The 22,200-nt window shown below is 32.5% G+C and overlaps 1 protein-coding gene across 3 annotated transcripts in view; it reads left to right on the plus strand.

Moving 5' to 3' along the window:
• The window catches only part of MICU3 (mitochondrial calcium uptake family member 3), a 69,189-nt gene that overhangs the window by 41,271 nt on the left and 5,718 nt on the right, over nucleotides 1-22,200 (plus strand). For 2 of the 3 annotated variants that reach the window (XM_058192975.1, XM_058192977.1), the window contains exons 3-14: nucleotides 1,382-1,413; nucleotides 1,845-1,923; nucleotides 2,649-2,696; nucleotides 4,314-4,396; nucleotides 6,783-6,905; nucleotides 8,665-8,736; nucleotides 10,839-10,874; nucleotides 14,266-14,361; nucleotides 16,069-16,169; nucleotides 16,849-17,020; nucleotides 19,374-19,482; nucleotides 21,949-22,106. In XM_058192975.1, the coding sequence (XP_058048958.1) occupies nucleotides 1,382-1,413; nucleotides 1,845-1,923; nucleotides 2,649-2,696; nucleotides 4,314-4,396; nucleotides 6,783-6,905; nucleotides 8,665-8,736; nucleotides 10,839-10,874; nucleotides 14,266-14,361; nucleotides 16,069-16,169; nucleotides 16,849-17,020; nucleotides 19,374-19,482; nucleotides 21,949-22,106 (1,109 nt within the window). The remainder of the gene's footprint in view (nucleotides 1-1,381; nucleotides 1,414-1,844; nucleotides 1,924-2,648; nucleotides 2,697-4,313; nucleotides 4,397-6,782; nucleotides 6,906-8,664; nucleotides 8,737-10,838; nucleotides 10,875-14,265; nucleotides 14,362-16,068; nucleotides 16,170-16,848; nucleotides 17,021-19,373; nucleotides 19,483-21,948; nucleotides 22,107-22,200) is intronic. The other variant, XM_058192976.1, reaches the window with a different exon arrangement.

Consider the following 22,200-nt stretch of genomic DNA (forward strand, 5'->3'; position numbering starts at 1 on the left):
TAGTTTTTTATTGGCCAAGTGTGATTGGACACACAAGGAATTTGTCTTAATGCATATGCTCTCAGTGTACATAAAAGAAAAGATACCTTCATCAAGATACAACATTTACAACACAAATGATGGTCAATATATCAATATAAATCATAGGGATTGCCAGCAACAAAGTTACAGTCATACAGTCGTAAGTGGAAAGAGATTGGTGATGGGAACGATGAGAAGATTAATAGTAGTGCAGATTTAGTAAATAGTTTGACAGTGTTGAGGGAATTATTTGTTTAACAGAGTGATTTAGCAGAGTGATTAGAAGAATTGTTCAGGCATTAAGTTTAGTCTATACTTCATTGTTCCCTTTTATATAATCTTATATGGTTTATTCTACTAGTTACTAGCCCAGACATATCTTTATATTTATAGTCAGGTTGTTACCCTATTATTAAATTCATTTGGACCTAATTTTATGATCTATAGAAATAAATTCTATGAATTTTTTATTTATTTATTTGTAAAATTTATTGGCCATCCATCTTATCTCAGGGTAACTCTGAAATACGAATTTTGCTCTAAGGATGCACTGAAAGCTAAAATCTTTTAGTTCTAGATTATTTAGCTAGCATTTTTAATTATCAATATTTAATTCTAAATACAACTTTAAGAAAATGTAAACTACTTCACATTATAATAACAATTTTCTATAAGTCTTACATATGTATTTCATCCCAATAGTCTACAACCACTCCAACAAAATTAGTTATTCATTCAATATCATTTTTCTCTTTTTTGTCTCTTTTGTTTTCCTAGCTCGTCCATTTCAATTAATTTAGTTTATGTCAGCTACTAATCCCACTTTGTTGCAGCAGCTCTATTTTTGATATGGTTACTTTTTAATGGATTTATATTTTTAGATTATTTTTTATAAACAGTGTGTTATTAATTATTCAGATTTATTTTGAAAGTATTAGGTTAAATATTATCATTAGTAATAGTGAATCTATTAGGCAAATACAGACTGCCGGGGAATGTCATAGCTATAACCTAGACTGGAAAGTCAAAAAGCACCTTGGAATAAGACAATAGCAAACATATTCCTCATTACTGCTAAGAAAATTTTACTATTTTTAGTGGAAAAGCTTTACATTTTTTTCTTCCCAAATTTTAATATTTGTAAATTACAGCTTGGCTTTAATATTAATTTACCATACATGATATTCCCATATCAGTAAGATCATAACAATGGACAGATTTAAAATGTGTTTCTAAAAACATTGAGACTAAAAAAGTTATTTCCTGACATGACAAGAGATAGAATGTTGATCATGCCAGCCATATATAGTAGCATGTCATTAAATACTTGTTTAAGTAATTGGTTTTGTATTTGTTTTAGAGACAAAACAGTGGAAGACACTGTCAAAACAGGTATGTTACAATTCTCTTCCAAATTAGGTTTTATACATTGACTCAAGAAATAGTAGCATTAGGCAAACTGCTCATTCTCAATTTCATGTATGGAAATAATAATATTGGTCTACTGTTGCTGAGCATGTGAGGTCTTATTTATTTATTTATATATTAAATGTTTATGCTGCCTATCTCCCCTGTAAGGTAACTCTTAGTGTCTTACTTTGCATATTTTATAATTTAATCTGCATTTTTATAAGAAATGTTTTTCAAGTGTTTTTCAAGAATGTTTTCAACCTAAACATTCAAATTCCATGGGACCTGAACTTTTCTGTGACTGTACAATCCTCTACTGTCTAGAAATATGTTAGTAGGTATAGCTTTGCAAATGCATTGAGTGTTTATTATGAGGACAATATCATCATCTTTTTTAAAAAACTAATTTGCAGGAATTGAATCTGATACTTATTGAAACTCCACCAGTTTGGAAAGGATCATCAAAGCTCTTCAGGAATCTCCAAGAAAGGGGTACTGAAGAATATTTGCTTTGTAGAATATTTGCTTTGTTTTTGCTTTGTTTTTACTATGGAAATTCTTTTGATTCTCGACTAGAGATTATAGTGTACCAGTACTACTAGTAGTATGCTCTTAATTTGAATTTAACATAAAATTCATATGTTTATCTGTATCTCTTTGAAAGAAAATGCAGTCAAAATTATCTTAAGTTTGCTTTGGCATTTTTGTTTGCTTAGCATCAATATGGGCAATATTCAAAAATTGTACATATGGTTAGTTGCTGACAACTGCAATTCAAACCAGATTTCGGACTGTGTAGACTTATGTCTACAGTCATAAGTCAAGTCATCTACATGACTGGACCCAACTTTTTTAACCCTTTTTGTGGTGGCCATCACTGTGGTTGCTAAGCAAACACCACAGTTGTAAGGACAAACACAATCTTTTAAACTGGCAAAAACTATTTCAAATCATGGTCAAGATGACCACAGGGCACTGCAACCAGTCATATAGAGGAGCCAGTTGCCAAGTGCCCAAAATACGCTCATGTGACAGGGTGGGGGAGACTTGGCTTTAACAAGTTGTGAGACTAAAATTAGAGAAACCTTGCTAGCCCTCATTAATTCCTTGGAGCAAAGATGGAATGATGTGCAAATAAATAATTTTACCGTATCTTCAATCATGATTTGCTAATATTTAAGTAAAAATGATTCTAATTTATTGATTTGCTTTTTCAGGTATAATTTCTTACACGGAATATCTCTTTTTACTATGTATCTTAACAAGTAAGCATTCAAAGTAAAATGTATTTTCCACAGATGCATGAATGGGTGTAATGTTAATGTTGTATGTATTAATAAATAATTTGTAAATAATTTGTTTTTGCAGACTCTTAGCAAAAAGTTACTAAAAATGATTGAAGATGCAAGTACAATTTCTTTAGATAATGTAGGATAATAGTTTAGCAGCTGTTCTGATAAAGTTATATCCTTTATTCTGCTGAAAAACATTGGCATAGCAATTACTATAGTGGAAATGTTGAAAACTCCCTAGTGATAACAAACAGTAACAAATAAAATTCAACTTTTACTTCTCAGTTTTAAATTGTTGGCCCCAATACTTGTGAAACAATTACCTGATCATACTTAGAAAGTATGTATGGGATTGTTTGGTTTAAAATTTTCCTTACTCAAAATTCTTTATATGGAAAATCAATTTACTCCCCAGTTCTTGGATAAAATCATCAACATCTCAGAATGGAAAGGAACTTCTCTCTAAATTCCCAGCTTCTGGTGTCTTGTGGTAAGGCAACAACCCAAAACTTAGTTGAATAGCTAACTAGCTATGCAGCACAGTTAATACTTAGAAAAGCTGGCTTTATAGTATTAATTTTTCCTTTACTTTGACATCAAGCTCAGGGTGGATAAAATCTGTAAAGTATTATCGTGAAAAGAAATCAGAAAATGATATAGATTGGCAACAGAAGCAACCTAAACATGATACTGATTGGCAATGGGGACAGCAAACATCACACTGATACTGTACAGTTTTTAGCCAACTCAAGAAAGTGACCTCTTTAACTCAAAAGTGGAACTTTATTAAATGTAAAGTGATTTAGCATTTTCCATTTGAGAGGCTTATGCTACACTCAAATCTTTGCTGTAACTGTGTAACCACATCTAAAATGATATTTCATGGTCTATTCCTTCTGACATTCATATCACTGTACTGTTTCAGTAAAAGGCATGGAATATCAGTACATTTTGAAATATTGAACAATGCCACAAATTTAATTCTCTTTTGTGAAGAAAGACAAGACTCTTGTAGTATAGAAACAAAGGAGAAGTGAATATTGGGCTACCTTTTGAGGTTGATAATAACATTTGGAGGACCAGAAATATGGGAAAAAAGCATTCTGCTGGTATAATAATACTTTTATGGAAAGGCTATTTGCGTTCTGCTGTCCATTAAAGTGGATCAATTCTCTACATTGTGTTTGACAAAACAGGACCAAATTATGTATAATAATAATGATTTTATAGTTGAAACACTACGCTCCTGTCAAAAAGGCAAAATGAGGCTGGCAGATTGATTTTACATGATATGAACACCTTTCTCACCTCCATACACAGGGAAGCATTTTTCATACAGCTAAAAATACATTTAGTAATAGAGATTTGCTGAAAAAAGTAGTGTGGAGAAGAGTTAAGTATAAGTACAGAAATAGCATCCTTTTTGCTAGTAATCTTAAGCAGGTCACCTCATTTTTCCTTATGATTTGGGGAGTGTTGTATTGATATATGAATAGCTGCCAGTGTAGCATACAACATGGCCTTTAGTTTCAGTAAAATTCTTAAAATATTTATGTTCTCTTAACATCTTTTTTTTATCATTCTTGACAGAACCACATGCTGGTTTTAGAATAGCATTCAACATGTTTGATACAGATGGAAATGAAATGGTGGACAAAAAAGAGTTCTTGGTGGTAGGTATGCTACATGTTACTATTTAAAGTTGTTGCTTTCCTTTTTAAAAATGTTTTTAATATGTTTTTTTTTAATTTTTAAATCTTTTTAAAGGCAAAATTATTTTTTATAAATAAATGTTACTCAAATTCTAAAGGAAAACAAATCTCCCATTTATCTACTTTAACAAATTATTCTCCCAAACTTTTATGTTGTATAGGTTTTTTTTTATTCTTTGGTTCTTCATTTGAATCTTTTCTACTTGCCTAATGTGACTTCTTCATATGATGATGATATTGATAATGTTACGGTCAGTCATGTCTGACCTTGGCGATTCTATGGGCCAGTTCTCTTCATATCTTCCAATCTTGCACTGCTTCTGTTTCTATGCACTGGCTGGTGTCAGCTTTGATAATGTTCAGCCATTATGTGTGTGTAGGTGGCCAGGTTTCCCTTTACTGCTAACTCTTCCCAATATAATTACTTTCTTCAGTAAATTTCCCCATGTGACAAGGCCAAAATAAGTGAAACATAGTTTTCTGATTTTTCCTTCTAGTGACATGTCTGATGTTATGCACTCCAGTACTCTTTTTTTTGGTCACCTTTGCTGCCCAAGGAATATGCAGGCGCCTTCTCCAGCACCACAGCTCAAATGAGTTGATTTTCTTCCTGTCTTGCTTATTTAAGCAAGTTTCATAATCATAGGTAACTAGATGGAACACAATAATCAAATCTACTTTTGGTTGCTAAGCCGATGTCTTTGCTTTTCCATATTTAACTCATGTTCAACATTGCAATCCAATGGTGTATTTCTGCGTTGCATTCACTGCTCTGAGTGATTGTCAACCCTAGGAAAGTGAAATTTTCTATGCATTCTATCTGTTCACCATCAATTTCTATTTTGATGTTTCAATTCCTTGCAGTGGTCATGAATTTGGTATTTTGATGTTCAGAAAGAGACCAACATTCTCACTTTATTCTTTGATTTTCTTGAGCAGATGTTTCAAGGTTTCTGAGTGGAGAATTGCATCATCACATTGTTGATGTTTCTTCCTTCAATTTGTACCTCAATTTTTGATTCTTCAAAATCTATCTTCCTCATGATTACAGTATTTTGGCATACAGGTTGAATAAGAAAATGGAGAGAATGCAACTGTGCCACATTCCTTTCTCTATCTTAAACAGATCAGTGTCTTCATATGGTGTTCGCACAGTGGCTTTCTGTTGTGTGCATAATGATTGCACCAATTTGATATTCTGGTATCCACAGGCTTCTCATTATCCACAGGCTTCTCATTATCAACACAATTGAAGGCTTTCTTGTACTTGATGAAGCACATGTAAATGATTCACAAGATTTTTCTATGATCCAGCGCAGATTTGCAATATGTTCACAAGTGCCACAACCCTTTTGAAAGCCAGCTTGAACATCTGCTAATTTACTTTCAATGGTGCTATAAGCAGAATCTTGCTGATGTAAAGGATGAGGGCAATTGTGTGATAATTGGAACAATCTTTAGAATCCCTTTTTTGGTAATGGAGTGAACACTGAATGTTTCCAATCATGTGGCCACTTTTTGGTTTCCCAAATTGTCTGGCACAAATCTCTCATGACTCTGTGTATACAGGTCTAAGTAATTCTTCAGGGATAGTGTCAACACCTGCCGTCGTCTTGTTTGGCAGTTTCATCATTGCCCATATGATCTCTTCCTCAAGAGTGACCAGTTCTATTTCTGTTTCTCTTTCCTCATCATCCTGAGGCTGGGCCCCTTTACTACCTGGGTACAGGTCTTCTGTATATTGTTGCCATCTGTTTCATTTAAATAAGAATGTTTGTGGTTCATATTTAAAAGAGCCTGGATGTGAAAGGAGTGTAAATTGTGACCAACATTATAGAACAGGGGCTTTAAGAAAAACTCCCATAGAAACATTTAATGTAAACCAAAGACTTTTCCAGTACTTGCTATTTTGCCTTTGACTGTAAGATGTAAAAGATCTTGAGAGGAAACTCTGAGTGAGCTTTTATGTAAAGGAAACCAGTAAAACCAAGTCTACAGTATTACTCTTCGTGTTGATACTTATTAAGTCTCATTGCATAAAGAATGTGAAACATGATAATGTAGAATTTATAACACCCAGAGGGTTTTGTATACAGCAAAACATTAAAAATTATCTAAATTAAGTCATCAAATGCTTAACAGATTTTTGTCTTTAAAAAACTGTTTGTTTATGTCATAGGTTTTAAGATCAGAGAACAGAGGGATTTTGTTCCCTTGATACAAGAGATGTTGTTTTGTCCTTCAGCTTTCAACAGTCAATCCCATTATTTTGTTTCAGACAATGTTCCTATGAAAAGTGCTCCTAGATTAATTCATGTTCACTGCTGTATTCTTTGGTATCCTGTAGCACTTCTTCTACACAAAAGGTTCATTTCCAGAAGATCAAATGAGCTTTACTGATGAATGCAACAAGATCTTCTTCCCTGTATCTGGTGTAAGGGAAATCAAAGCATGGAAGATTTTTTTAAAGGTCTTTTTGCCTTTTCAATTACCAACACTCTCTTTACCTTTTTTTAAAAAACTAACCTTACGGTTTAGTCCAATGTGAGCTGTTTCAAATGTTCAAAGAACATATGGTGTAATCTCTTGGGTCAGTGGTACAGAGTGCAGGTGGCAGATTACATGATGAAGGTTTCTACATTTAAGAATGTTCTTTCCTTGGAAAGCTAATATGCTGGAAGAAGGAAATGAGGCTAGAACCCTTCTTATTTAATAAATAGCTTTCTATATTTGGAAATGTTCATGAGAAAATAAATAGAATATGAAACTTCAGTTTCTATTCTGAAGTGGTACATTTTCAGTGGAACTGTTATGCTTTTAATAAATATTAATATTGGTTCAGAGACTCAGCTATTTCTAAAAACACAGTGCATTTGCTAGTTATCAAAGCTAGTTATCAATGTTATCATTAAGTTGTTGGGTCACATAGAAATATTTCAGAAGTGGATGTAGGGTGAAGTTAGGCATAAATGTTAATATTATGATTTTATCTGTTGATCCCCATTTCCACATGTGACTCCCTTAATTTCCAAGTTTAAAAATAAATATATATGATCAAAAACACAATTTATTGCCTTACATTCTTCCGTACACACAAACAAAATGCAACATTTTTTTCTCTTATGCACATGTACACATACTGATGTTGATAATGGTTGCTGTTATAGGGTTTTTATATTGCTTTTTCTGTTTTATTTTTAATTTTTATATTGTTTATTGTTAGCTTTCCTTGCTGTAACTCTTATAACAGTGAAACAGAAAAAAATGATAAAAAATCTAAACAAACACCAGCAATGAAAACAATAAAAATTAGCAATGAAATATAATAATGTGAATTATAAGATGAGTGGAGGGAAAGCAGGAAGCACAAGAAGGAGGTTGTGTCAGCTAATTAGTCCAGTAGCCACCTCCAGTGTGGTACTCCCCTATTGAGACCCCAGGCCAATCAGCAAAGCCAGGTCTTTAGGCCCTTGCAGAAGGATAAAAGGGTAGAGACAAACCTTACCCCAGGGGGCAGGATGTTCCCGAGAGTTGGCGCTATAGCAGAGAAGGCTCTTTTGGATCCTGCCTACCAAAGTTCCTTGAGTGATGGTTCCACAGCAAGCCTCCACTTCCAGCATGGGTATGGGCCATTGTTTATTGTTGTTTGTTTTGCATTTTTATTCACTATTGTTAGATGAGAGGCCTTACAATTCAGAGCAAATCAATTAATAAAAGACTTGGGCAGAGGATGTTAAGGCCACAACATACCACCTGATAGACTTCATATAATCTTTGGCCCAGAGGTTTGTACCTATGCCATAATATTAAATGTAGCATGTCAATCAGGTATGTCTAGAAGATTTTGATCAAGTTAATTGAATCAGATGCAAACCTTACAGAGTTGGTTCCTGTTACCAATAAAAAATTTGCAGATGACAGTTCTTGGAGGAAACTCAACATTTACAGTATTTCCATGCATAGTACCTAATGGGACTGTCAAACTTCATTTATTAATAAATTGAGATTTCAGTGTACTGCTTAACATAATACTGCATTTGCTTTTATCGATGGGAGAATAGCAGTTAAAAGCTATCTAAAACTATTATATTAAAAAAAAATGTATATTATTCAGCTGAAGCTAAGATTCTATTTTCCTACATTGTATCCCAAAGTATTATGACTATGGTATTGTCCATTGACATTGTTAAAATAAATAGCCATAGATTATGCAATTTATTTTTTTTCAGCTGCAAGATATATTTAGAAAGAAAAATGAGAAGAAAGAAAGAAAAGGAGATGAAGAAAAGCGTGCAATGCTGGTAAGGATTTTAAACAAATATTGAAGGGTTTTGCATAATTCTTTGAATGTTGTTCTTAGTAGGATAAGAATATTACAAAACAGTAATAACAGCAGTTGCACATTTTCTTTTCTGATGAACATGAGCCTTTATCATAGTTCAAACTTTAACTGAAACAGAAATTGTAGAAGAACAAAATCAGATTTAAAATCAAGCAAATATATCTTCAGACTGATGGAAATTATTGTTTTTCTACAGTACTGTAAGCTGCAAGTATAATCACACCTGATTTTGATTAGGAAAAATAGGTGCAGTAATTTTTAGCATTGCCCTTCCATCTTTTTTTAAAGGGAGTATGGTTTTGAGATGGAAAATAATTTATTGGGCAGTTAAAACTATTAAAGCTGAATTCAAATTTACTTTATCTACTATAGACACAATATTTCTCACATGACTACCATACTGAGGATTTTTCTAAACTGCAGTAAAATATTTCTGCAATTACTTTAATACTATTTGGAATATCATATTTTTTTAAAAAAAATCTTTAAAATGTTTCCATCTTCAGTAATAACCACCTTGCTAAAATGTCTGGGTTAAGAAGTATCTAATACCTAATTTGAATGGTGCCTCTCATGGATAATTATCTCAATTAAAATACCTTCTATGTACCCTTTTATTTAAAAGTAATAGAATAGAAATTTTTTTTATTTTTTTTTTTAGAATAGAATAGAATTTTTATTGGCCAAGTGTGATTGGACACACAAGGAATTTGTCTTGGTTAATTAATAACTCAATAGTAAATGAGAGCCTATTGCAAATGTTACATGGGATATTTGCTAATTTGTAATGTGCTTATCTTTCCAAAAGGTTCTTGTTTGTGTCAGAAATCCATCTTTTAAAAATATAGATGAATAGCATGGAGGGCACCTAAGCCTCTGGACGTTTTTACTGGTAATAGAAGAGATAGACACAAAGGAAATAATTAGCAGGCATAATTAGATGTTCATAAATAGATCATTTGTATCAATGAAGAGCACTTTAAATAAGAGTATTTCAGATGTTAGAACCAATCTTCCAATTTCTTCTTTCATCTCCTCCAGCAGCTTTATTCCTTTCTTTGGAAAAGTCAGAACCAACCCAAAAGGAAAAGATTCTAACACTTTGTATGAACAATTGTATAAACAATGAACAACTTCCTTTAAAAAATCTTTAAAATGTTTCCATCTTCAGTAATAACCACCTTGCTAAAATGTCTGGGTTAAGAAGTATCTAATACCTAATTTGAATGGTGCCTCTCATGGATAATTATCTCAATTAAAATACCTTCTATGTACCCTTTTATTTAAAAGTAATAGAATAGAAATTTTTTTTTTTTTTTTTTTAGAATAGAATAGAATTTTTATTGGCCAAGTGTGATTGGACACACAAGGAATTTGTCTTGGTTAATTAATAACTCAATAGTAAATGAGAGCCTATTGCAAATGTTACATGGGATATTTGCTAATTTGTAATGTGCTTATCTTTCCAAAAAGTTCTTGTTTGTGTCAGAAATCCATCTTTTAAAAATATAGATGAATAGCATGGAGGGCACCTAAGCCTCTGGACGTTTTTACTGGTAATAGAAGAGATAGACACAAAGGAAATAATTAGCAGGCATAATTAGATGTTCATAAATAGATCATTTGTATCAATGAAGAGCACTTTAAATAAGAGTATTTCAGATGTTAGAACCAATCTTCCAATTTCTTCTTTCATCTCCTCCAGCAGCTTTATTCCTTTCTTTGGAAAAGTCAGAACCAACCCAAAAGGAAAAGATTCTAACACTTTGTATGAACAATTGTATAAACAATGAACAACTTCCTTTAAAAAAATTGTATGTATTTTGATAGGGATTGAACTCTGTTTCTTATTAGTCTTACATAATTGTATTTTTTAAGATCAGAATGTGATCTATAAAAATCTACATATTAAAATGTGGCTTATAACCTCAGCTATAAAGCATAGTTCATACTTTTTTAAAATACAGGTTTGTATCTCTTAGCTAATTACTGATTTCTTTCCTTTTTTTCTACTGGTTTTATTTGGAAATTCAACTCTTCACTCATACTGTTTTATATCAGTATCTCCAGCTTTATGGATACCACAGTACTACTAATGTATGTATTCTAAACTTGTTTACTGATCTATAAACACTGTTTTTATGATACAAATTATACAGTATATTTGGCAATGATTATACAATATACAGTATATTTGGCAATGATTAGATTCACATATTCACTAAGCTAAAATGTGTTTCATTTGATTTTGGCTTAGCATTTTTTTTATTTATTTATTTTTGTCACAACAGTATACACAAACATCGTCATAAATAAAAACAACATATCATGAAAGAAAAATATGTATATATAAGTAAAAGTATGCAACAGCTATGTTAATTTGATATAATGAAGGGAACAATAGGAGTCCTCTTAGGAATGGGGTAAGGTCAATAGTAAACAGTTTTTGGTTGAAGATTTTGGGATTTTGAATAGAGACTATGGAGTCAGATAATGAGTTCCAAGCGTTAACAACTCTGTTACAGAAGTCATATTTTCTGCAATCAAGTTTGAAGTGGTTTACATTAAGTTTAAATCTATTGTTTGCTCTTGTATTATTGCGATTGAAGCTCAACTGAATCATATTCAATAAACTGTGATTATATAAATTATGACTTAGTGTAATGTATGGAGCAATTCACTTTTAAAGCCACATGTTTATTATAAATCAAGGGGAACTATCTGTTGTAAGCCTAACTTGGAATTTTTTTGGTTCTATAATATTGAGGTAGAAGGACAAGATAGTCATTGTGTCTTTTTATTTTATTTGTTTATTATTTATTTATATAAGAAAATTTATATGGCTGCCCAACTTATTCTCAGTGACTCTGGCAGTTTACCAAGATTAAAGCCCAGTATAAAAGCAATAAAAAAGCGATCAATCCCACCTCTACTTCCACTCCAATAACAATAAAATAAACCATTTTTATTATGTTGTTCACCAAGACAGCTCCAGATTTACACCATAGGTGGATGAAAGGACCAAAGAAAAAACTGGTGGGAGATGCAACAGCTGTTTTTTCTTCTATTTACTTTTGATCATCTATAAATATACTGGAAGTTTTTATTTGCAATCTCTTTTGCCTTATGGAGAACTCATATTTAGACTTATAATCTATACTATAGATTTTAAATATCTTAAAACTCAGGACAATGACATTTTTTGACTATGACTTCAAATTCACGTCTTAATATTTGTAGTGAGTGATAATACTATATATATAAGATTATATGCTCCCTTTGTATGCTGGCAGTTTAATTGAATTCACCATACCATGTAGGTAAATTTCAATATTATATCAGGTTCAATAGTTAAGCTATGAGCTTCTCTTCAGACAGTTTATTTTATTTAGAAAGAGCAAAGGAATATTCAGGATTGGTGTGTATGTTTTAATTAACCAGGTAAGATGAAAGAGGTCGGTAAAATTGGAACCACCCTTAGAATGAATTAAGAGCAAGAGATAGGCAGACAAGAGAAACAATCAGTTCAATTATGAGTTTAATTTTAAGCAATTAACTTTCTGCTGTTAGAAATACAGTCCTTTTTAGGAGCAGTAACATTCTTAAATAATGTAAGTTAATAATGAACCATTAAGGACACAGCATAGATACAAGTGGGTTGAGTCAGAGTAGAGAAACTTACTGTCATACCTTCATATTATGTATTACTTTCCCAGATCTTTGTCTGATGCATGCAGTAAGCATGCATTGCATGTGCCTTCTGACACCCTAACAGATGTTGAATGAAAATTAAGCATGTACAGTTGGACAAATACTAACTAGTTCTGTTTTGATCATATATGTATCCTGAACAATTTGCTGGATATTATGGCAGCAATAATAATTGGTACCCACCAACTATCAATCATTATCAAGGCACAGAGGCATACAAAGCAATACAGTTTTTCTCCATACAGTCAGTAGTTTAACAGGCTGACACAACGTATTCATTCTCTGAAGCTGAATATTAGGTAGATGCACCTCATACAACAACAGGAGCTCTCTGTTTTTCATTAAATGTCAGTCTGAACAAAAGACTCTCAAGCCTGAAAAAAGTAGGGCTGCTTTCATAAGTAGCAGAGAAGAGTTATGTTTACATGAGAACAAAAGCTTTTTTGCCCTACTCATTTTAAAAATATATACAATGGAGCAACCCATTTTTGAAAAATTATAAATAATCAGTAATCATAAATCCTTTACACAGGAAGATCCACAAGCTGAAGAGTGGACTTGATACAGTTTTTTAATATTCACTTTATTGTCTCTTTTCCCTATATCACTACTCTCATGTTCAATCTCAGTAATTCTTACTTGCCAACCAAAGTCAATTACCAACCAAAATTATGACAAGTCCCTGTATCCAAATGGTCATGTGATCACAATCTGGGTGCTTGGCAGCTGGCTGGCTCACACTTACAATGTGAGTATCCCACAGCCACATGATTGTCATTTCTGGCAATGCAAAATTAGTTTTAGATTGAAATGTATATTCTTAAGCTTACTGACTTGGAATTTCATTCAAAATTAATGTGTTTCTTTTTTAGGTAATATTAACAAATAAGAATCTCAGTTAATATTTTAATAACTCCTAGAGGAATGTCAAAGCATTTAAACACACTGTACATTAGAGAAAACCTAAAAGTAACACAATTTCTTAGCATATAATTAAAGATACCTTTCTTCCTAAAGAAAAATATCTACATTGGATTGCAGCATTCAAGTGTGTCTGTGTGGAGGATTGTATTGAGAGGCTATGCTGACTTCTGATGAATATTCTATTTTATCATTCAGCCAAACCTGTAATAAGAGAGATGTTTGGGTTACTAAATAAATAAAATTTAAAGTTCTTAATTTAATTTTACTAGATTATTTTAAGAATTCTTTTAATCTGATGTATTCCACATCAGGCTCCTATCAGACAAATCCATGGGACTTGTCAGTCATAATTGGCTGAAAGATAACCCTGTGCAATCCTTTCTAGCCCAGGAACAAGTTACAAAGCTTCATGAGCCTGGACATAGTTGCGTCAATGATTTTTAAAAAGATATTTTCTGCATGATTCCACAGGTAGGTAGTGAAGTGACTGTAAGCCTTAAGGGTCCCTTTCTCTGGAATTGATACATTACTATTTTTTTCCTTTAAACATGGTGGAAAAGTGCATAATTTGAAATTAAAAGACAAGAAGAAAATGTTCTTTCTAATTGTGTACATCTATCTAATGTATACAAATACTGTTTCAGACTTGCTTTTCCATCTGTATGTAATTTAAAACTGATTGTTTTAGACAATTAAAAAAGTTATTCTTTAAGAAATCATATAATTGTAAAAGTATATGATAAATGAAGAAATGGTACTCAGACCACTGCAATGATGTTACAGTATATAGCTGTTCTTGCTGACTGATTTTTTTTCCTCTCCCCAACATCTACGCATTTTCGAAATTCTGCAGGTGCTCAAAACAGCTGGAGAGGATCTTGTTCCAAGAAGCTATTGGGACACTCTGAGACGTAGCACAAGTCAGGCACTCTTTTCAGACCTCACAGAGGTATAATAAAACCTCTGTACGGCCCATAAATGTATTTCACTGTTTCCCATGCAATTTTATTGTTTTTTCTCATTGTAAATAATCTGTCTTTAAAAATATTTTTGTCTCCCTTTAGGGTTGTTGTTTTTTTTTTCATTTCTCCCTTGGCATTTCTTTGGTACATGTATTTATTAAGCGTTTATCATTTAATTCAGAGTTAGTCTTTTGAGCTATGGTATTTAATCTTCACAATGACAAAATTAATATTGTGTCTTGTATACCAGAAATATTTGATGCCTATTTATCTTGTGAGAAAAAAAATCTATAAGCATAAATATTCTTCCCACATACTTAGAATTAGACTACATTTGAAGGTTTGGAAGCCCCCTCCTGAAAAACCTCCAACTATATTAGGGCTACAGATTCTTGGATATTGGCCTAAATTGATAATCTTCTATGAAACAGCTTGTCATAAAGCTTCTTCCAAGCTAAATTCAAAAATTTTGGAAACTTTTCTACATATATAAGCAGCCAGGAGCAGCTTCCAAAGAAGCAATGCAAACCTGGGTAACAATATAATGATTTGAAAAGAGGTTTCTCCTTCTACTAGAAAAGCATCTGTAGCAAATAATAATAAATTCATATTTTTAACATAGCTTTGACAATTCAAACAATGATCTGACAAAGGAAAAGAAAATGGGAGAAAGAAAAGAAAACTAAATAATTCAGTCCCAGTTCATAAATAAAAACCCTTACAGCTTGTAAAGGATATGGACTGCTCAATAAGTCTTGCATGAAATAATCGCCATGTATGATCTTGTTCTTACATAGCAGTTGTCCTGATGATTTCAGCCAAGCCTGTCATAGAAATGCAAGTTCTAAACAAGAGAAAAAACATTACTCTGTTCCCCCATCTGAGAAATAATTCAGAGTACTCTACTACAAACAAGAACTACTGCAGTTTGCTATCAAATAACTACATCTGGATTCTATTGCTTATGAAACTGAAAATTAATTAGTCTTGTGTGAAATGGTAATATTTATTGCCAAAATTTTAAACAGTAAATTTAAATCAGAAACTGTGAATTTATATTTTAATCTACAAAGCAGCTTCTTATAATCCCAACTTTCATTCATATTTGAGGCTTTTCCACAGAAGTAGTAGAAATCTTAACATTTTCGCATATATAGATTTTTTTAAGAATTAGATTCTTAGGACCATAAACTGATGAGCAATATAAATAAAGAAGCAATTAAAGAAAAAACATGATTTGCCTTTTTAGCATAATTCAGCTAAAATATAAAATATCTTGCTTAATTTCTGTAATTCATTTCACCCAATCTTAAACTTTTTAACTATCATTGATATATCCTTACATCAGTATGTTACGTTTGTTTAATTAAGACATTAAAAGATTATTTATATGATTTGTGAGCAAGATTAATTTTTATTTATTTATTTATCAAATTTAGAAACTGTCCATCTCACTTTCCAAACTACTCTGGGCGATTTACAAATACATTGTAAAATGTATTTTGTAAACATTAATATATTAATTACTAACTATATAAAATTAATATATTAATTACTAACTGGTTTTGTAAAATATGTATTAGTTTGATGGACTTAATGATATTTTAAATAAAATTCATTGCTAATATTTTGAGTTATTTTTGTTTCTAAAATCATGCATTAAATTTATTGTCAACTGCTAATGTGTTTTTAAGCGTGCAGATGACTTTACCAGTTTACATTCTGATACTACATTGCTGATACACTTTTTTGGAAAGAAAGGAAAGGCTGAGCTTAACTTCGAAGATTTTTACAGGTGATTTTATTTTATACTTTGAATACACAATGAGGACCCAGATTGTTGGGGGCAATAGGCTGACTCTGTAAACCGTTTAGAGAGAGCTGTAAAGCACGGTGAAGCGATATATAAGTCTAAATGCTATTGCTATTATGTTTTTATGTATGTCTTATATTTTTGGAAGGTATTTTTCTGATCTTGAATAAAAAGAAAAAACATCTATTTGGATGAACTTGTTTCTAATACAGAAAAAAGACATTTTACCATGAAATGCAGAAAAGCCAAATTGAAGACACTATATAATATTTTTCAAAAAATTAATATCAAATAATTATAGCCATGCTAAGAGGAATATGGGCCTTAGTTTTTAGCAGAGAAATTAATCATATGAATTATTCATAGAGAATGAAATAAATGACTACAACCTATTTGATTTTCTAAACATATTTACAAATTCAGATCCTTCAATCATTGTTTAAAGGAAAATACTTTTTTAAGTATGTTGTTTTAGCTTTTATTTTGATGAACTGGTGTTTGAAAAATATCATAGCTGAATATATTGTTCCTAGTGTTTTAGTCTCTAAGTAATAATAGGAATTATTCTAGAGCAGAATTTAAACATTTGAGATTTTACTATTACTCCCCCTGCCTATCCCATAATCTTTGAGACTCTGATATCAGTATTTTCATAAACTAGGTTTATGGACAACCTTCAAACTGAAGTTCTTGAGATAGAATTCCTTTCCTATTCTAATGGAATGACCACCATCAGTGAGGAAGACTTTGCTCATATACTATTAAGATATACGAATGTGGAAAATACATCAAGCTATCTGGAAAATGTGCGCTGCAGTATCCCAGAAGAACAAGTAAGATTCCCAACAAGAGCCCCAGGCCTCTGAAGAATTTTCATAGCCATATTCTTTTTAGCATCCCAATCTTGTTACTTATTAACTGGAAAAGTAAACTTTTCCTAAGCAATTCATTTCCAGATAGATATGCTTAAATATGAATGCTACAATTCATTCATAGTCCAAGACTGAAGATGCATAGTGCCCATACAGTTCTGACTGACAGTAGGAAAAGAATGTGGGAGAGGAGGGAAAATAGTTTACATTGAAAGAAAAAGTAATTGGAATCTAAATAAAAGCATTTCATCTTGGAATCATGTTAAAATACTTTTTAAAAAAATATTCAAAATTCCAGAATATGTTTGCTTATTTTTGCATGAAATAAGTGCTTTTATAATGAATAAAAATTCTACAGATGAATCTTTTAACATGCTGACAGAAAAAGTCCTCTTGCTGTATTCTGCTTATTACATCATCACCAATGTCAGTGAAATGCCTTTAGATTAAACATTGGCAATAATATTTTCTCCCACTCTAGCCATCCAACTCATAACATAATTTACATAATTCTCTATTTGATTACATATCAGATTTTAATTTCAGCTGATTGTTACTCTGAATTATTTTTCTTAACAAACTATATGCTAAAACAACACATAGCCACATGTTTTATATTTTATCATTTAGCAAAATGAATTGTCAATCAACACTACAATTAAATTCAAGTTCTATCAAATTACAAAATCAAATTGAATATACTTCTATAAAAAGTGTGCAGTGAATTAAGCAATTCATCTTGCTGATTGTTGAGAGCCAGTTTGGTGTAGTGGTTATGGTGCTAGCCTAGAAATTTGGAAACTGTTGTAGGCCTGCTTAGGCATGAAAGATGGCTGGATGACTTTGGGCCAGTCACTCAGCCCAACTTGTCTCATAGGTCGTAGTTGTGGGAAAAATAGGAGACAGGAATTTTAGACATCCTTGCTGCCTTGAGTTATATATAAAAAGGTGGAATAAAAATATAATATTAAATGTTATTGGTATCATTCTTGCCTGAACAGAAAGTTTATCAAAGAGAGAAAACAATATTTTATCTTTTTAAAGGATCTTTTTCATCTTGCTTTTGTTATGTTTATAAATAATCCAAAGCAACAAGCAAACTTAATACTCCCTGTTAGAAAACAAAAAAAAACCCAATATTTTTTTGTTTTCCCCACAAAAATCTGTTTACCAGCTTGTTTTCATATCTAAGGTAGGACTAGAACTCACAGTCTCTGATTTCTAGACCAGCATTTTAACCATTACAGCAAATTGGCTCTCAGTTCTTATCTTAACATGATGAATTAATTTGTAGAAAGCCAGCATTAAGTTCAGCAGTTCTTCAGTGTCTAACTTATGTTATTATATAAATAAATAAATAGAAAATCAATATATCGGGAAGCAAAAGTGTTGTTAGGAGCATATTTCAATACCATAGCAACCTAGTGAAAACAGAATTCATCATTGTTGACATTAAAGGAAGCCTTTCTTACATGGGATATCTTTAGCATAATTCTTATTTGTAGGTCAATCAGGTTTAACTATTTCTGAATCATTTGTAAACAATTGGATTTCTTTTAAAATACTGCACTTTTCAATATACTTCACTTTTGGCTAGGTGAGCCAAAAGGAAATAATCAGCTAACATTTTTTAGCATTTTTAAAAATTCCATTCAGTCATGTCCATTTCTCAGGGACTGCCTGGACATACCCCAGCAGTGTTCTTGACAAGATTTTTCGAAAAGTGGTTTGCCATTGTCTTTTTCTTAGGGGTGAGAGAAAATGACTAGCCCAATGTCAGCCAGCTGGCTTCATGCACAAGGCAGGATGAATGGACAGTCTCCTGGTTTCTACCCTGATGCCTTATTACTAACCAAGCTGGCTCTACTCAGCAGTTAATAGAAGCTAAAACACTGAATAGCTAACATAGTTACTCTTACATAGATATTTAACTTGCAAGTAAGTTAAAGCATATTATTTATTTATTAAATTTATTTGCTGCCTATCTCACCACAAGGCAAGTTAATACTAGGAGCAAACTATTAATTAATGAAACATTGAAAGGAAATATAAATAAAGAAGTGCTAATTATAGGAATAAAGGAGAGAGAACATTCATAGATTTTTCTACTTCCTCCAAGGAATCAGAGGGAGTAAGAAGTGGCTGGTAACATGTCTTTGCTTTGCCTCAGCAAGATAAAATTTCAGCAGTGATAACTCAAAAAACAGGAGATGCCAATAGAGCAGATTATAAAGCCTTCCATTTCCCTGAAAGGCTTGTTTGCAGTATATTATTGCTGTTTAGTTCTAAGGTCTAATGTTACTTTATTTCACAGGGCATTACATTCGACGAATTTAGATCCTTTTTCCAGTTTTTGAACAATCTGGAAGATTTTGCAATTGCAATGCAAATGTACAATTTCGCAAATCGTTCAATAGGACAAGGTAAGACTGTCTAATGTCAAGATTTTATGATTTTCATTTATTTTTCTTATTTATCACATTTGTGCATTACCCAAATCCCAATGACTTTCGGCAGTTCACAACAAAATTAAACTAAAAGAAGGAAAATACAGAAGTACTCAGTTAAAATAAAAAGATAGTGAGAATGAAAGACTGTAAAAGAACAAACCAAAGGGTCTTCATACTTTCCTGCCAAAAGTTTAGGCAAAGAGCCAGGTCTTCATGATCCTTCTAAATAATACCAGAGTGGTACCATCCAGGGCTCGGAGGCAGTGGTGGATTGCTACCAGTTCACCCCGAATTGAGCAAACTGGTAGCGGCGGCAGCGGTGGGAGGTTCCACCCACCTGCCGGAACGTTGCACGTGCGTAATATGAACTGGTAGGAAAGGTAAGTAGAACCCACCCCTGATTTGAATCCCACTACTGCTCGGAGGAAACCTCATTCCAAAGGCAGGGGCTGCCACAGAGAAGGTATGTTTGCCAAGTCCTGATAGATCAGGATATAGATATCAATCTTGCAAAATCAAATTGTCCATGGAGATATTATGGGAAACAGAGAAACAGTCCTTCAAGCAACAAGGTCCTAGGCCATGTAGGGCATTACAGGCAATGACCAGTACCTTGAATCAAATAATAGAAGGGAAACTCATATTTTTTATTTAGCTGTCCTTCCACATTTCTGCATCAAATGTTTCATTAAAAATAGAGCTTGAATTCTCATGTAATGTTAGAAATAACAGTGTTAGAAAGAACCTTGGAGGTCTTCTAGTCCAACCCCCTGCTCAGGCTGGAAACCCTATACCAGAGATGTCAGACTCGCTGCCCAAGGGCCAGATGTGTCACACAGTGGCCACATCCATTCCCGGTTTAGCAAAGGGGGGAAAGTCGCGATACGTCAATGTGACGTCGCAAGTTCGACATCCATGCCCTATAGCATTTCAGACAAGTGGTTGTCCAATATCTTCTTTAAAACCTCCAGGGATGGAGCACCACAACTTCTACAGGCAAGTCATTCCACTAATTAATTGTTCTATTTTAATATTATAATTATGTATAATATAATTATATGATAATGTTATAAGTCTGTTATAATTACATTGCATAGCCAATTATTTATGCTAAATTAAACTAATTTGAAGAAAAGAATTCATCAATTTTCTTATTTAAGAAAAAAGAAAACTCCATAGCTGGTGATTCTACAACTATTTATCTAAAACATTAATATTAATATCAAATTAATAAAACCAAAATAATACATTTAAGCATCCCTGATTATATCCAGTAAAATCAGTGATTAAAGTGATTGAAATGTTGCTAAATGCACTGATTTAAAGTATCACTTGTATAATTACAGAATTGGGAATGAAGCTAAATGTCAACATTTGAGAAGAAAAATAAGTATTTTTGCATGAAAACTAGTTTGATTTATTCAAATTGAATTCTATTTTTTCACTTCTATTATGGGAGGAATAACCTTGAGACACCCTGAGAGATGTGAAGAAGAGATGATGCCTAGGGAATTATTAGATAAAACGGGACAGGGGAGCCTGCAACTATATAACAGGCAGAGAAATGCTAACTGACCAGATTGTAGCAAGAGACAGAAGGACAGTTGCACTTTCAAACTGCAAGATTCCGTAAATGCAGCCTCATAATACAGTACAATTAACTCATCTGCTCTGTTTCATGTCCAGTCTACCTGGAAAGGCTGACAATTGGAATGAGTAGACTGGCTGGGTTTATTCGGCAAGCTAAACCAAAATATGAGTTTGTTGCTTTGATTTTGGCCTAATGAATTGATCTAGGCTACTACAAATTTATCTATAGAGCCTGTTTGCTTTTACTCTAAGATGACTCACTTATCAGTTATTGAGCACATATTCTTGCAACAAACCCTTCATTGCATGCTGCTGGGATAAACAGAGGCTGCATTAGAGTATTCTGGCATTCAAAATTTATAGTTTTTAAAACAACTCTGTATCACCAAAAGAATGGGACCTGGGTTAAACTGATTTTGTACATGACCATATGGTCCAGTTACTGGCCTGTCCATTGTGTACTTTCTGCAAGAAGCCTTTGGTTGAACCAGCACTGTGAAGTAAAAAAAAATAGAAGCCAAGAGACACTGTTTCTCAGCCTACTCTTTAGGCCTTGTGGAATATCAATACCTTGCTCTATCTCTTTGTCAATTATTATGTAAACTCATTTGACTCTTTATTGATTTAATAGTATATGGAAAGTTGGATAGTTTTAAAATGGGAGCAAAATTTCAGGAAAAGCTAGGAACTGAGGTTAAGAAAAAAAAAGTTTTATTTCTCCCTAGATCTCTGATTAACATTATCACCTTATGTACAATAGAAGTAATTTTGTGTATATTTATCGTGTAATGCTATCGCCAAGCCATCAAGTAGTTTTGTTCAGCACACTAATTTGCTTTGTTTTTTTAGATGAGTTCAAGCGTGCAGTATATGTGGCTACTGGTTTGAAGCTTTCATCTCATTTAGTGAACACAGTTTTCAAGATCTTTGATGTAGACAAGGATGATCAACTGAGTTACAAAGAATTTATTGGTATTATGAAAGACAGATTGCATCGAGGATTCAGAGTAAGAATCTAAATTATTGTTTGATCATGTTTATTACATCAGCAGCTTTAAAACTATAGCCATTTCAAAATTATCTTTTTTTTAAAGTTAAAAC

The sequence above is a fragment of the Ahaetulla prasina genome, chromosome 8 (genome assembly GCF_028640845.1).
Source record: "Ahaetulla prasina isolate Xishuangbanna chromosome 8, ASM2864084v1, whole genome shotgun sequence".
NCBI lineage: Eukaryota > Metazoa > Chordata > Lepidosauria > Squamata > Colubridae > Ahaetulla > Ahaetulla prasina.